This window comes from Diceros bicornis, unplaced genomic scaffold (genome assembly GCF_020826845.1).
Source record: "Diceros bicornis minor isolate mBicDic1 unplaced genomic scaffold, mDicBic1.mat.cur scaffold_408_ctg1, whole genome shotgun sequence".
In the NCBI taxonomy this organism is placed as follows: Eukaryota; Metazoa; Chordata; class Mammalia; order Perissodactyla; family Rhinocerotidae; genus Diceros; species Diceros bicornis.
This window is the reverse complement of record NW_026691277.1, coordinates 72,518-88,741: the sequence shown is the minus strand read 5'-3', so window position 1 is coordinate 88,741 and position 16,224 is coordinate 72,518. Positions and strand designations below refer to the sequence as shown.

General features: G+C 37.1%; 1 protein-coding gene and 1 non-coding gene across 4 annotated transcripts in view; both read left to right on the top strand.

Moving 5' to 3' along the window:
• The window catches only part of LOC131402968 (protein Hook homolog 3), a 99,107-nt gene that overhangs the window by 45,603 nt on the left and 37,280 nt on the right, over window positions 1–16,224 (top strand). For all 3 annotated transcript variants that reach the window (XM_058537416.1, XM_058537414.1, XM_058537415.1), the window contains 2 exons: window positions 9,275–9,438; window positions 15,622–15,762. In XM_058537416.1, the coding sequence (XP_058393399.1) occupies window positions 9,275–9,438; window positions 15,622–15,762 (305 nt within the window). The remainder of the gene's footprint in view (window positions 1–9,274; window positions 9,439–15,621; window positions 15,763–16,224) is intronic.
• On the top strand, window positions 627–733 carry LOC131402973 (U6 spliceosomal RNA). Its single transcript, XR_009219101.1, has one exon. It is a non-coding gene; the product is annotated as a U6 spliceosomal RNA (small nuclear RNA).

Below are 16,224 nucleotides of genomic sequence, written 5' to 3'. Positions count from 1 at the left end.
TTTCATTTAGATAAGGCCTAAAGTGAAGCCCATTAATGCATTATCTTCTAGTTACTTTTGCTGTTGACTAATTCTTAAATGTGAGGAAAATCTGCATAACAAAAACAAGGATCAAGATGAACAGGAAACTAGCCCTAGAGGAAGTGGAGAAAGTTTGGGTGGTAGAAGAGCTTTTTCTCTTTAATCTATTTAATACCCTCAGTGAAATTGGTGAAGATAGTGCATCTATAAAATAAGGATAAGATGCTTTTTTAAAAAGGAAAAATCAGAGAACAAGAAACACTTAAGTAAATTAAAAATAGAATTGTCAAAATAAAAAATTCAATAGAATAAAGATAAAGTCCTGGGGCCGGCCCGGTGGCGCAAGCAGTTACGTGCACGCGCTCCTCTGCGGAACCCCGGTGAACCGGGGTTCACCGGTTCAGATCCCAGGCATGCACCGACGCACTGCTTGTCAAGCCATGCTGTGGCGGCGTCCCATATAAAGTGGAGGAAGATGGGCATGGATGTTAGCCCAGGACCAGTCTTCCTCAGCAAAAAGAGGAGGATTGGCAGATGTTAGTTCAGGGCCGATCTTCCTCACAAAAAAAAAAAGAATAAAGATAAAGTCAAAGAAATCTCTCACAGTGCTCACTTCGGCAGCACATGTACTAAAATTGGAATGATACAGAGAAAATTAGCTTGGCCCCTGCACAAGGATGACATGCAAATTTGTGAAGCGTTCCATATTTTTTGTGGAGACTAAACAACGTGCTACTGAACAACCAATGGATCACTGAAGAAATTAAAGGAGAAATCAAAACATATCTGGAGACAAATGAAAATGAAAATACACCGTACCAATTCATATGGGATGCAGCAAAAGTGGTCCTGAGAGGGAAATTCATAGCAATACAGGCCCACCTTAACAAACAAGAAAAAGCCCAAATAAGCAACCTCAAACTATGCCTGACAGAATTAGAAAAAGAAGAACAAACAAAGCCCAAAGTCAGCAGAAGGAGGGAAATAATAAAAATTAGAGCAGAAATAAATGAAATCGAAACCAAAAAAACAGTAGAAAGGATCAGTGAAACAAAGAGCTAGTTCTTTGAGAAGATAAACAAAATTGACAAACTCTTAGCCAGACTAACAAAGAAAAAAAAGAGAGAAAGGTCAAATAAATAAAATTAGAAGTGAAAAGGGAGAAATTACAATGGATACCACAGCAATACAAAGGATTATAAGAGAATACTATGAAAAACTATATGCCAACAGATTGGACAATCTAGAAGAAATGGATAAATTCTTAGACTCATACAACCTCTCAAAACTGAGTCAAGAAGAAACAGAGAATCTGAATAGACCAATCACAAGTAAAGAGATTGAAACAGTAATCAGAAACCTCCCAAAAGTAAAACTCCAGGACCAGATGGCTTCTCTGGAGAATTTTACCAAACATTCAAAGAAGATTTAATGCCTATCCTTCTCAAAATATTCCAAAACATAGAGAGAGATGGAACACTTCCCAATACAGTCTACGAGGCCAACATCACCCTGATACCAAAGCCAGACAAGCACAATACTAAGAAGGAAAACTAAAGACCAATATCCCTGATAAACATAAGATGCAGAAATCCTCAGCAAAATGTTGGCACACCGAACGCAGCAATACATTAAAAAGATAATACACCATGATCGAGTGGGATTTATACCAGGGCCACAGGGATGGTTCGCCAATATCCGCAAATCAATCAGTGTGATACACCGCGTTAACAAAATGAGGACCACATGATCAAACCCACAAATAAAAACCAGATGATCAGCTCAATAGATGAAGAGAAGGGATTTGACAAGATCCAACATCCATTTATGATAAAAACTCTCAACAAAATGGGCATAGAAGGAAAGTACCTTAACATAATAAAGCCCATATATGACAAATCCACAGCCAACATCATACTCAACGGGGAAAAACTGAAAGCCATCCTTCTGCAAACAGGAACAAGACAAGGGTGCCCACTCTCACCACTCTTACTCAACATAGTACTGGAGGTTTTGGCCGGAGCAGTTAGGCAAGAAAAAGGAATAAAAGGAATCCAAATAGGCAACGAAGAAGTGAAACTCTCACTGTTTGCAGATGACATGATCTTATATATAGAAAACCCTAAAGAATCCGTTGGAAAACTATTAGAAATAATCAGCAACTACAGCAAAGTTGCAGGTTACAAAATCAACTTACAGAAATCAGTTGCATTTTTATATACCAATAACGAACTAACAGAAAAAGAACTCAAGAAGACAATCCCATTTACAGTTGCAAAAAAAAGAATAAAATATCTGGGAATAAATTTAACCAAGGAAGTGAAAGACCTATACAATGAAAACTATAAGACATTATTGAGTGAAATCAATGACAACATAAAGAAATGTAAAAACATTCCATGCACATGGATTGGAAGAATAAACATAGTTAAAATGTTCATACTACCTAAAGCCATCTACAGATTCAGTGCAATCCCAATCAGAATCCCAATGACATTCTTCATGGAAATAAAACAAAGAATACTGAAATTCCTATGGGGCAACAAAAGATCCTGAATAGGTAAGCAATCCTGAGAAAAAAGAATAAGGCTGATGGGGGGAGGGAGGAGGGCGAAAGGGATAATTCGGCACGTGTGTGTGGTGATGGATTGTAATTAGTATTTGGGTGGTGAACATGATGTAATCTATGCAGAAATAGAAGTATAATGATGTACACCTGAAATTTGTACAATGTTATAAACCAATGTTACTGCAATAAACAAAAAATTAAAAGAAAAATAAAAAATAAAGCTGGAGGCATCACAATCCCCGACTTCAAAATATACTAAAAAACTATAATAATCAAAACAGCATGGTACTGGTACAAAAACAGACACACAGATCAATGGAACAGAATTGAAAGCCCAGAAATAAAACCTCACATCTACGGGCAGCTAATCTTCCACAAAGGTGCTAAGAACATACAGTGGAGAAAGGAAAGTCTCTTCAGTAAATGGTGCTGGGAAAACTGGACAGCCACTTGCAAAAGAATGAAAGGAGACCATCTTCTTTCGCCATACAGAAAAATTAACTCAAAATGGATCAAAGACCTAAAGGTGTGAGACCTGAAAGTATAAAAAAATGGAAGAAAATATAGGCAGTACACTATTTGTCATCAGTGATAAAGGGATCTTTTTGAATTCCATGTCTACTTGGACAAGGGAAATAAAAGAAAAAATAAACAAGTGAGACTTCATCAGATTAAAGAGCTTCTAAAAGGCAAATGAAACCAGGATCAAAATGAATAGGCAGTCCACCAGCTGGGGAAAAATATTTGCAAACCATGTATCCGACAGGGGATTAATCTCCATAATATATAAAGAACTCACACAACTGAACAACAAAAAGACAACTCAATCAAAAAATGGGAGAGGAGGGCCGGCCCCGTGGCTTAACGGTTAAGTGCGCGCACTCCGCTGCTGGTGGCCCGGGTTTGGATCCCGGGCGTGCACCGACGCGCCGCTGCTCTGGCCATGCTGAGGCCGCGTCCCACATACAGCAACTAGAAGAATGTGCAGCTATGACGTACAACTATCTGCTGGGGCTTTGGGGGGAAAAATAAATAAATAAAATCTTTAAAAAAAAAAAAAATGGGAGAGGACATGAACAGACACTTCTCCAAAGAAGATATACAGATGGCCAATAGGCATATGAAAAGATCCTCAACATCAGTAATCATCAGGGGAATGCAAATCAAAACTACACTAAGATATCACCTTATACCCATTAGAATGGCTATAATCACCAAGACCAAAAATAACAAATACTGGAGAGGCTATGGAGAAACAGGAACCCTGATACACTGCTGGTGGGAATGCAAACTGGCACAGCCTCTATGGAAAACAGTATGGAGATTTCTCAAAAAATTAAAAATAGAAATACCTTATGATCCGGCTATCTTGCGTGTCTCCCCAACAAACCTGAAATCAACAATCCAAAGAGGCTTATGCACCCCTATGTTCATCGCAGCATTATTCACTGTAGCTAAGATGTTGAAGTAACCCAAGTGTCCCTTGACTGATGAGTGGATAAAGGAGATGTGGTATATATATATACAATGGAGTACTACTCAACCATAAAAAAGACAAAATCGTCCCATTTGCAACAGCGTGGATGGACCTGGAGGGTATTACGTTAAGCGACATAAGCCAGAAAGAGAAAGACAAACACTGCATGATTTCACTCCTAAGTGGAAGATAAACTAACACATGGACAGAGAGAAGTGTTTGGTGGTTACCAGGGGCAAGGGGGGTTGGAGAGTGGGCACAAGGGGTGAAGCAATGCATTTATATGGTGACTGACAAACAATAATGTACAACTAAAATTTCACAATAAAGAAAAAAAATCTCTCACAAATAAAAAAGCAGGATCAGAAATAAAATTCTTTGCCTGGGATTTACCTCAAAATTAGGGAGTTGAGGGGAGTGGATGGAGGTATAGATGAGACCTAATTGGCCGTGTTTTGATACCTGTTGAAGCTGGGTAATGAGTACACAGAGTTCACAGTATTTCCTACGAGAAGCGAAAAGCATAGGACTTGGTCATTGCTTTGGATGCACGTAGGAGGGAGTGTAATCCTAGCACACTTGATGGGTTATATAGTAAATAATATTTATCTAGTCATAAGTACTGTTAATTGCTTTTCAAATTTTAGAATTTACTCAAATGCTAAGAGTTACAATAATAATAAGAGTTGAGTATTATGAGCAGGCTATAAATATTATTTTTGATAAAATAAAATTAAAGTTATACACTAGGATTGGTGAAATACAGCTTACCGTCTGTTTTTGTAAATAAAGTTGTATTATGGCACAGCCGTGCTCATGCATTGACGTGTTGTCTGTGGCTGCTTTCATCTTATGGTGACAGAGTTGAGTACTTGCCACAGAGACCTATGGCTCTCAATGCCTGAAATACTCACTATTTGATTCTTTACAGAAATGTTTACCAATCTTTGGTATAGACAGATTGCAGAGTGAATGGCAGGGTTGCAGAGAGGTTATGAGAAGAGAAGGGCTAGCCCCATGACACGCTTAGCTCTGCAGAAAACGGTACTAGCACAGTCCTAATGTGATGTCTGATGTAATCATGTAAACTGTTGGTTTTGAACATTTAGAATTGTCCTATAGAGAACCGTTACTGTAAAAGTAAAGATACAAATGATAGGAGTTGAGAAGTAGGATGAGACAGGAGCAATGAGGGAAGGCATGGCCCCTAATGTTCTTGTCTCACCAGGAAGGTTGTCAGGAACCACTTCTGTGGGGCAACAATCATTACATGGCTGGCTCCTTCTTGTCATCCAATCTCAGCTCAAAATCACCTGATTTACTCATCATAAAATATTTATTGGGCACTTAGATGTGCCAAGTACTAAATTAGCCTCCCTGGGAAGGCCTTCCATGTCAGCCAGTCTAAAGTCATCATGCAGTCTCTCCTGTGATTCTTATTTTAACCCTCTGCATAGCACTTTTCACTCTAGTTTTTGCATGTATTTATTAATTTACTTTCTTGTTTTATATGATTTTCTTTTGTTTATATATCTACTATAATTTATTTTGAATATAGTACACATAGGAATAAGAACTTTCTCTGCTTTATTCATCACGGTATCCCTTTCACCTAGAAAATTGCAGTGGTTCCTAGCATGTAGTAGGCACACAATGAATATTTGAGTGAGTGAATGAATGGGCAGGTGATTGAGTGAAATGAGTCAGTGAGCAGTTGTTTAAAATTGCAGAGGTGACCAGTGAAGGAAGCAAGAATAGTGATATAACTATATTTGTGGAAAGGAGAGATGGCACTAGTTGCTGTAATTTAACATGTCAGAGGAGAGAGTCACTAGATAATGTCCAAGGTTGATAAATCAAGAAGTAGTGGTGTATATCATATTATTCAGAGATGTAAACTGACAACCAAAAGCAACAAAATTAGGAACAGTTAAAACTAGTTGTCTCTTGGGAACGGAAAAACTCAACAGGAATCTGCAGCCTTTCATTATAAGCCCTTTGTCTTATTTGATTTTTTTTTCTTGTATCGTATTTGTGTATTATTTTTAATTACTCTCCTTTTTCTATGTGTATGAAAAGGATTTCTGCCAAATATATTGAATTAAAACATTTTAGCAACATTTGCTAGTCTGATAAGTCTAGTATTAAAGTTTTGCATTACACACTTGGCCTTCATATAAATTGACCATATACCAGGCTATAAAGCTATTCTCAATAAAAGTCAAAGAATCTGTGTCTTTTAGATCATGCTCTCCAACCAAAGTGCAATTAAAATTAGAAATTAGTAGCAAATAAATTTTTAAAGTTTAAATTTTAAAGCCTTAAATGTTTACAGTCACGTTCCACATAACGACATTGCAGTCAACAACAGACTGCACATACGACAGTGGTCCTGTAAGGTTAGTACCATGTGGCCTAGATATGTAGTAGGCTATACCATCTAGGTTTGTGTAAGCACACTCTATGATGTTTGCACAATGACGAAATTTACCTAATGACGCATTTCTCAGAAGTATCCCCATCACTATGCGAAGCATGACTGCATTTTAAAAGAAGAGTAGAAGTGAATGAAATAGGCCAGTGTGGCATCAAATAGAGCCACTGCTTTGTTCTGAGAAAAGACTCATGCATCTATGGAGATCTGACAAATTATAGAGCTAGCATTTTAGATCCATTCATTTACTTAGCACACATTTACTGAGCACCCACTATGTACCATCCACTGTTCTAGTTGCTGTAGAGACAGTGAAGATGGGAGGAACAATACAGAAATAGATAAAACATACCTGCCCCCAAGGTGCTTACGTTCTAGTAAAGAAGACAAATAATAAAATAAAAATACAGTCTGTTATGTTGTGATAAGTATTCTAGAGAAAAATAAAGCAGGGAAGGTAGGGAGTACAGGGTGAGAAGAATTAGTTTTAAATTGGGTAATCAAAGGCTCACCAGAGAAGGTGACATGTTAGTAAAATCCTAAACAGGTTAGAGGAGCAAGCGTCCCAGATTTCCAGAGGAAGAGCATTACAGGGTAAGTGCAGAGGCCCTGAGGTGGGAGTGTGACTGCTATTTTCATGAAACAGGAAGAAGATGAGGATGGCAGCAGTAGAAGGGAGCGTGGGAAGAGGAAATCAGTCTGGAGAGGACTTGATAAGCCTTGTAAAGACTGACTTTGCGTAAATGGAAGCCATTGGAGGATTTTAAGCAAAGTTGTCCTTTGATCTGAGTTTTGTTTTAATGGATTATTGTGGTTTCTGTGTGGAGAATAGACTAAAGGGAGGCGAGGGCCAAATCAAGGAGACTATAATTAAGAAGCCATTGTGATAATTCAAGCAAAAAATTATGTTGGCTTAAGTCAGAATTTATGAGTGGTCAAAGTATGTTTGAATGTAGAGCCAATGATACTGGCTGACACATTGCATGTGGGTGTGAGAGATGTTAAGGATTATGACTGAGCAACAGGAGGGATAGAATTACCATTTACTGAAATGAGAAAGACTGTGGAAGAATGGGGGTAGAGTAGGGAGTAATTAAGAGTTCCACTTGGACAATTTAAATTTGAGATGCCCATTAGACATCCAAGTGGAAGTGATACCCAGTTCAGGGTTCTAGGCTGGAAATACAAATGTGCAGTGAAATGTGCAGTGTGTTGCAGGGAATAAATGGTGTTTACAGCTGTGAAACTGGAAGCCATCACTGTATTTAGGGAAAAAAAGCAGGGGCCGGCCCCGTGGCGTAGTGGTTAAGTTCAGGCACGCTCCACTTCGGCGGCCCGGATTCGGTTCCCCGGGCGTGGCCCTACACCACTTGTTGGCAGCCATGCAGTGGCAGCGACCCACATACAAAATAGAGGAATATTGACACAGGTGTTAGCTCAGGGTGAGTCTTCCTAAGCAAAAAAAAAGAAAAAAAAAGGAAAAAAAGCTGTGGGGTACTCCAATGGCAGGAAAATAAAGAGGAATTGATTAAGGAGAAAGAGAAGGCAAGACTAGTGAGTTGGTACAGAAGGAGAGTAAGAAGTCCTGGAAGCCAAATGAAGAAAACACTTCAAGGAGGAGGATGTGATCAGTTGTGTCAAATGTTGTTGATAGATTGTAGTGATGTGGAGGTCAGCAGTTACCCTGAGGAGCAGTTTTGGTGAAATGGTAGGGCCAGTGGCCCAACTAGAAGGAGTTCAAAAGAAAATGGGAAATGGAGAAGGAGAATTAGAAATGGCAGGCAACTTTCGTTTTTACAGCTTTATTGAGATATAATGGACATCAGTAAACTGCTCATGTATAAAGTGTACAGTTCTGATGCATGTCATGTGTATAAACATGTGAAACCATCACCCCCAAGAGTTTCCTCATGACCCTTTGTAATCCCCCTCCAGTCCCCTGCTCTGCCTTCTGTCACTACAGATTAGCTTGTATCTTCTAGAAGTGTATATAAAAGGAATCATACAGTGTATACTCTTTTTTGTGTGGCTCCTTTCATTATTTTGAGATTCATTCATGTTGTCATTATCAATGGTTCATTCTTTTTTTTTGCAAAATAGTATTCTATTATATGGATATACTACAGTTTATTTGTCCATTCACCTGTTGATGAACATTTGTGTTGTTTCTAGTTTTTCTCTATTACCATTGAAGCTGCTATAAACGTTCTTTGTAAGTCGTTGTGTGGACATAGGCTATTTTTTTCTCTTGAGTAAATAAGTACCTAGGAGTAGATTGGCTGGGTCATGTGGTAGTTACATGTTTAATTTTTTAGGAAAATGCAAAACTTTTTTTTCCAAAGTCCTTGCAACATTTTACGTTCTCACCAGAAGTGTATGTGACTTCCATTTGTTCTGTATCTTCGCCAGCACTTGGTACAGCCAATCTTTTTTAATTTTAGCCATTCTAGTGGGAGTGTATTGGTATAGCATTGTGGTTTTAATTTGCATTTTCTTAATGACTAATCATGAGTATCTTTTTGTGTGCTTAGTTGCCATCTATATATCTTCTTTGATGAACTGTCTTTTCAGATATAAAATAAAGAACGATTTCTTGCTTACTCTTACATATTGCTCTGCTTGTGCAATATTCCAAAATAATGTGAATGTTTAAAGTAGAGGTTGATTGTACTTTGTTAAAAACAGGCTTTAATTCATAATGGGAATTCACAAGTGATTATGATGATGCCAGTGTGTTGGAGGAAGTAACTACTGTCTTCCCATATTCTTACAGGTTGCAGCATTGCAGGAGGAGAAAAGTAGTCTGTTGGCAGAGAATCAGATATTAATGGAAAGACTTAATCAGTCAGATTCAATAGAAGACCCTAACAGTCCAGCAGGAAGGAGGCATCTGCAGCTCCAGACTCAATTAGAACAGCTCCAAGAAGAAACTTTCAGGTAAAAGACCACTCACTAAAATCTAATTTTTATAACTTTGGTAACTCTTTTAAAGTTAAGAATTATAGTGTTAGGACTTCTGGGGAGCTGCAGACCAAGGAGGCTGTGTAATAAACAACTTCCCAAAATCTTCCCAAATAACTTCACGTCTAGGAAAAGTTCTGTTAAAGCTGTACTTCAATATTACTTGAAGACGCTGTGCCCCAACTGAAATATAACAGTGCGTGAGAGGAAGAAAGCAAGCAGCAGCCCCACAGCCACACACCTGCCCCACCCCCGTTCTGCCGTGCACTTGGAGGCAAGGAAAGGCAGGCGGAGAAAAAAAATAGAAGACAGAAGAAGAACACTAGGGGCCTCTGGGTGAGTTGGAGCCATCACCAGAAAGATTTAGTTCACTCAAAATCTGAAATTACTTTTAAAACAGAAAAGGAGATTAGACCACAAACTTCAGGGAAAGGATTTCAGAGGAAGTGCATCTTTGTAAAGGATCAGACATCATAAAAAGGTACAGGCACTGAATTTAAAGAGACTAATGCCCTTTCCAGGCTTGGGGTTTAGAGACATAATACCAAGACCAGGTGCATGATTTATAGAGACAGATTTCTAAACACGTCTTCTGGGAGAGGAAAGGCCAAAAGAAAGGAAGAAGGGCCCTTTGCCAATTGGATGGTGAAAGAGTAAAGAAGAAAAGGAAAAATTTGGTGTCTTATAAGACAAAATAGAACTACAAAATTGGCAGACTTAGCAGGATGAGAAAATATAATATGACCTGTTTCTTTTCTTTTTTTTAAATTATTTTATTGAGGTCACATTGGTTTATAACATTGTGTAAATTTCAGGTGTACAGCATGATATTTTGACTTCCTTATAGACTGCATCGTGTTCAACACCAAAAGTCTAGTTTCCATCCATCACCGCACAAATGTCCCCTTTTACCCCATTCGCCCTCCCCCAACTCCCTTCCCCTCTGGTAACCACCAATCTGTTATCTGTATCTATGTGTTTGTTTACCTTCCACATACGAGTGAAATCATATGGTATTTGGCTCTCCGTCTGACTTATTTTGCTTAGCGTAATACCCTCAAGGTCCATCCATGCTGTTGCAAATGGCAAGATTTCATCTTCTTTATGGCTGAGTAGTATTCCATTTTATATATATACCACAACTTCTTTATCCATTCATCTGTTGATGGGCACTTAGGTTGCTTCCAAGTCTCAGCTATTGTGAATAATGCTGTGATGAACATACGGGGGCATATATCTTTTTGAATTAGTCTTCATCTTCTTTGGATAAATACCCAGAAATGGAATAGCTGGGTCATATGGTATTTCTATTTTTAATTTTTTGAGGAATCTCCATGCTATTTTCCATAGTGGCTGCACCAGTTTGCCTTGGTATGAGAGTTCCCGTTTCTCCACATCCTCTCCAACATTTGTGATTTCTCATCTTTTTAATAATAGCCATTCTGATGGGTGTGAGGTGATATCTCATTGGAGTTTTGATTTGCATTTCCCTAGTAATTGGTGATGTTGAACATCTTTTCATGTGCCTGTTGGCCATCTGTATATCTTTGAAAAATTGTGTTATGACCTGTTTCTTAGCTATCCATAGATTTTCAGTGTTAAAACAGTAATAGAAATTAAATATTAATTAGATTTTTACTTTATCAAGTGACTTTGTATGGTAGTGTATCAGCTGTCCTTCGTTATTCCTCAATGAAATGTCTCTGGATTTTTTTTATTTATTTTTTTTTTATTTTGCCTTAACAGGAAAAAATTAAAAACTTCTCAGAAACCCTAGGAACAATCCATCCCCTATGGTCTACATCAGTGGTTCAGAGTGTGGTCCAAGGAGCCCCACAGGTTCACTGAGACCCTTTGAGAGAGTCTTCAAGGCCCTCTCTTTTCCAGCTGCATATTTGTGTAAGACTGGATTTCCTCCTTATACTTCAGCCAAAAAATGTCACCACAGATGAATGTAGAAAGAGAGATGAGAACCCAGCTGTCTTCTATTAAACTAGCTATTTGAATCGCAAAAATGCAAAACTGTGCCACTCTTCTCACTTTTTGTTTTAGAAAATACGGTTAGGGCTGGCCTGGTGGCATAGTGGTTAAGTTTGCGCCCTCCACTTCAGTGGCCCAGGGTTCACAGGTTCAAATTCCGGGCGCGGACCTAGGTACCACTCGTCGAGCCATGCTGTGGCAGCATCCCACATACAAAAAATAGAGGAGGATGGGCATGAATGTTAGCTCAGGGCCAGTCTTCCTCAACAAAAAAAAAAAAAGGAAGATTGGCAACAGACGTTAGCTCAGGGCCAATCTTCCTCACCAAAATACAAAAAGAAAGAAAATACAGTTATTTTTCATAAATGATATTTTGTCTCTATTAACATTATAGGCGTATTACTGTTATTTTCAAATGAACTAAGTACATGTGTTTAGATTTTTCTGTTTTGATTTCTTATATGATAAATATCAATAGATAAAACCTACATAAGCAAAAGTTCTTTTGAATCTCAGTAATTTTAAGAGTGTAAAGGAATCCTGAGACCAAAAAGTTTGAGAACCCTTCATCTGCATCTTGACTTTGTAGGACAGAGTAAAAGTTAAGTATGACTTTACCCTTTTGTTTCTAAATCGTGACTAGTTTTTTGTGTGTGTGTGTGTGTGTGAGGGTGATTAGCCCTGAGCTAACATCTGCCAATCTCCCTCTTTTTGCTGAGGAAGACTGGCCCTGAGCTAACATCCATGCCCATCTTCCTCCACTTTATATGGGAGGCCGCCACAGCACGGCTTGCAAAGCTGTGCGTTGGTGCTCCCCTGGGGTCCGAACCAGTGAACCCCAGGCCGCCGCAGCGGAGCGCACGCGCTTAATCGCTTGCACCACCGGGACGGCCCCATGACTGGTTTTTAAAGTATGATTTTGGGGAACTGGTATTTAGAACTGTCTTACATTTTCCATATAAAGGAAATAATGTCTAATGCTTTTGTTATTCCAGTTACATATTGCAATACTACGTTTTGAGGTACTTTAACAATTTAAATATTTTATCAGTACTATATATTTATATATCTCAGTATTTTTTATTATTATTTATAGTCAGATGTAATATAATACTTCTGGCTCATCTTTATTATGACATTGTACCTTCATTTTTTTTTTTTTGAGCATTGATGGCTTTTAAGATTCTAGTCCCATGGATTATTTGTTAATTACAAAGGCGACAGTGTAGCAGTTGTCACCTTAACCAAATCATCAAACTTAGCAGTACCACCACTGGGATAGGGTACCCTGACATTATGTGCCTCATGACATGATACTATAAGAAATATACAGCATCACCTATGTAGGATTTTTGCCAAATATTTAACCTGAATCTAATCATGAAGAAATAATCAGAATAAGGGGCATCCTTTAAGATGACCAAGACTACTAAAAAAAAAAAGTCAGTGTCATAAAAAACAAGACAGAAAGACGAAAGAGATGTTATGACTAAAGACAATGTGTAACTGTTCATTGGATCCTGGATCAGGGTCGGGAGAGGGAGCTTTAAGACATTTTTACTACAACTGGGGAAATGTAAATATAGTCTACATTTTGGATAATATTATTGAATTAATATTGTCTTAGATATGATAATATTGTGATTATGTAAAAGATTATCCATATTGCTGAGTTATTTGGGAGTGAAGGGTCATGATCTCTGCAGCTTGCTTTCAAATAGTTCTCAAAAACGCGTGTGTATATTTTATGTATGTGTATGTACATGAAGTAAGAGAAAGCATAGGGGGCAAAATATTAACAATAGGTGAATCTAGCAAAGGGTATACAGGTATTCATTGAACTATTCCTTCAAATTGTCTGTAGATTTGAAATATTTAAGAAGAAAGTGTTGGGGGGGAAAAAAGTTAAATTCAGTATTTTCGACAGTGGTAACAGTTTGAGCATAAGCATTTACCTCCACTTCCCCCTCCTTTATGTCAAAGCCCACAAAAATAATCTTAAAAAAAGAAAAGTATTAACATCCCATTTATAAATATTCTTTAAATAATCCTAAATAAAATAGTAGTGAATTCAGTTCAGTACTATATTAAAATAAACTTTATCCTAGGATTGTTAACCTGTTGAATATTATTAAATCTGTTACAATAACTATTAAATCGATTTTTATAACTCCTCAATTCATAAGTTAAAGGAGAAAGAAAAGTATAAAATAAGCTTGTGAATATGTGAAATTCTCAATAAAGTTAAGAACGAGATGAGGATGAGTATTAATCTATTTGACTTTTTCTAAACATTCTAAAACTCCTGGCTTTGCCACTTACTAGCTGTGTAACCTTGGGCATGCTTTTACTTTCTCCACTATAAGATGGACTAATAGTATTATCTGTCTTCTAGAATTTTTGTGAGTATTAAATGAGTTAATATATGTAAAGTACTGAGAATATTGCTGGCACATAGGTGTTATATAGGATTTAGCTGTAATTATTTTCCTAGAAAATGAAATAGGAAAAAGAAATGAGATGAAAATACTGGAAAGAAAAAAAGGAAATGATCATTATTTGTAGATAATATGTTTGTCCATGTAGAAAATATGATCAAATTGACTGAAAAGGCCTTAGACCCAAAACTTTTAATGGAGACAGGGTAACTGTGAAACAATAGGTCATAAGCTTCTCTAGCAATAACTAGTTAGCGTCATCAGGAAAACTTCCGTTTGTAAGTATATAAGTATCTGAAGAATAAAAAAATTTTAAAGTAGTATGAGGGACTTATGTATGAAAACTTCTAAGTTATACATAAAAAATATTTTAGTATATTTAGAGAGAACGTGTTTTTATGTATTTTTAATGGAGCATTGTAGGAATGCCATTTTCTCTTAAATTATTATATAATTTGAACTTGATTCCAATTTGTATTTTATGTTCATCTAGAATTATTAATGAGCAAGAGATTCTCAAAACATTTTGAGAACAAAGTATAATGAGGGAGTACTTGCCATATCCAATGTTGAAATGTTATAAACCTATACTAATTAAAATAGCTTGGTACTGGTGCCGCAAAAATACAGACAAACAATGACACAAATGAAGATCCAGAAACCTATCCAAGTGTATATAAAAATGTGTAATATTATAAAGGTGGCATTTTCTAATCAACAGGGAAAGGTTAAATTATTTGTTAAATGATTTGGGGACAGGTGGTGGATATTTTGGCAGGAAAAATTAGATTCCTACATTCATCATATACCAAAATGAATTGTAGGGAAATGGAAAACTTTAATGTTAAAAATAAAATAAAACATATAAATATTAACAGAAAATATAGGATTAAAAGAAAAAAGTTTTTAATCATACACTAAAAGTGGAAACTATAAAGTGTAAGATTATTACATAAAAATTAACTTCTGTACATTAAATACATAAATAAAATTAAAACTAAGTAACGGGGCCGGCCCTGTGGCTTAGCGGTTAAGTGCGCGTGCTCCACTACTGGCGCGCACCGGCACACCGCTTCTCCGGCCATGCTGGGGCCGCGTCCCACATACAGCAACTAGAAGGCTGTGCAACTATGACAGACAACTATCTACGGGGGCTTTGGGGGAAAAAATAAATAAAAAAGAAAGTAAGTAACGACAAGTATTTGTGACATGAGAGACAAGTAATCTTGTAAATCAAAAGGAAGGATGTATGTTAAGCAAAACAAATTAAATAGAAAGTAGGAACAGTATTATACATATTTTGAGGGAAAAAGATCTATGAATAGAAATCAGACTGGAGGAAATACTCCAAAAATATTAACAGTAGTTATCTATCTAGATTAATACAGGATTTTTATCTTTGCTTTTCTGTATTTTGTAAATTTTCAACAAGGAATATATATTGATTTCATAATCAAAAATAAAACTTTAAATGAATTATATCTGCTGTATTTTAGGAAAATATTGCTTGATGTCTAACTTTCTGAGTAGTGGACTGGTAATCAGTTGTTATCTTTCTACAAGCCTGGAACAGCGGACTCCATTTTCAGGATAGTTAAAACTTGAACTATAGCTTATGGTCACAAAAGTAGGAGACAAATTCAAGAGGGGTTTATTCTCATGTTTTTTTTTCTTTTACTGTTCTAAGGAGAATGATTAGACAGTAAATAGTGCTTTCTTGATCTTTTTTGTTTGGTTACAGACTAGAAGCAGCCAAAGATGATTATCGAATACGCTGTGAAGAGTTGGAAAAGGAAATCTCTGAACTTCGGCAACAGAACGATGAACTAACCACTTTGGCAGATGAAGCTCAGTCTCTAAAAGATGAAATAGATGTTCTTAGGTAAACAATCTTCGCCTCTCTGTAGAATCTCAGACCTGTCATCACCCAAAACAATTCTTCTGCCAGTGTGACAAACTCAAGGATCTCTGAGCATAGCAGAGTGTGTGAGAGCCAGACCACCTGGGTTCAGATCCCAGTGCTACCATGTATTTAACTTCCATGTAACCATTTTCTCATCTGTAAAATGGAAATAATACACACACCTATTCTCAGATTTATATGTGGAATTAAGTGAGGTTATATTTGTAAACACTGGGAACAGTATCTGGCAAATAATTGCTATATAAATGTTTGTTAAATAGAAGTTAATCTCTGACCGTCACTTCATACTTGTATAGCTCTGGAGCTTTTCTTATTACTACTCCTGATCTTTAGTTTTGAGTCCTCTAGTCACTTGGTCTTCCTTTTTCTCCAATACTGTCACACCCCAAAAGCCTTCATTTCCTTGCTGGAACTTTTTAT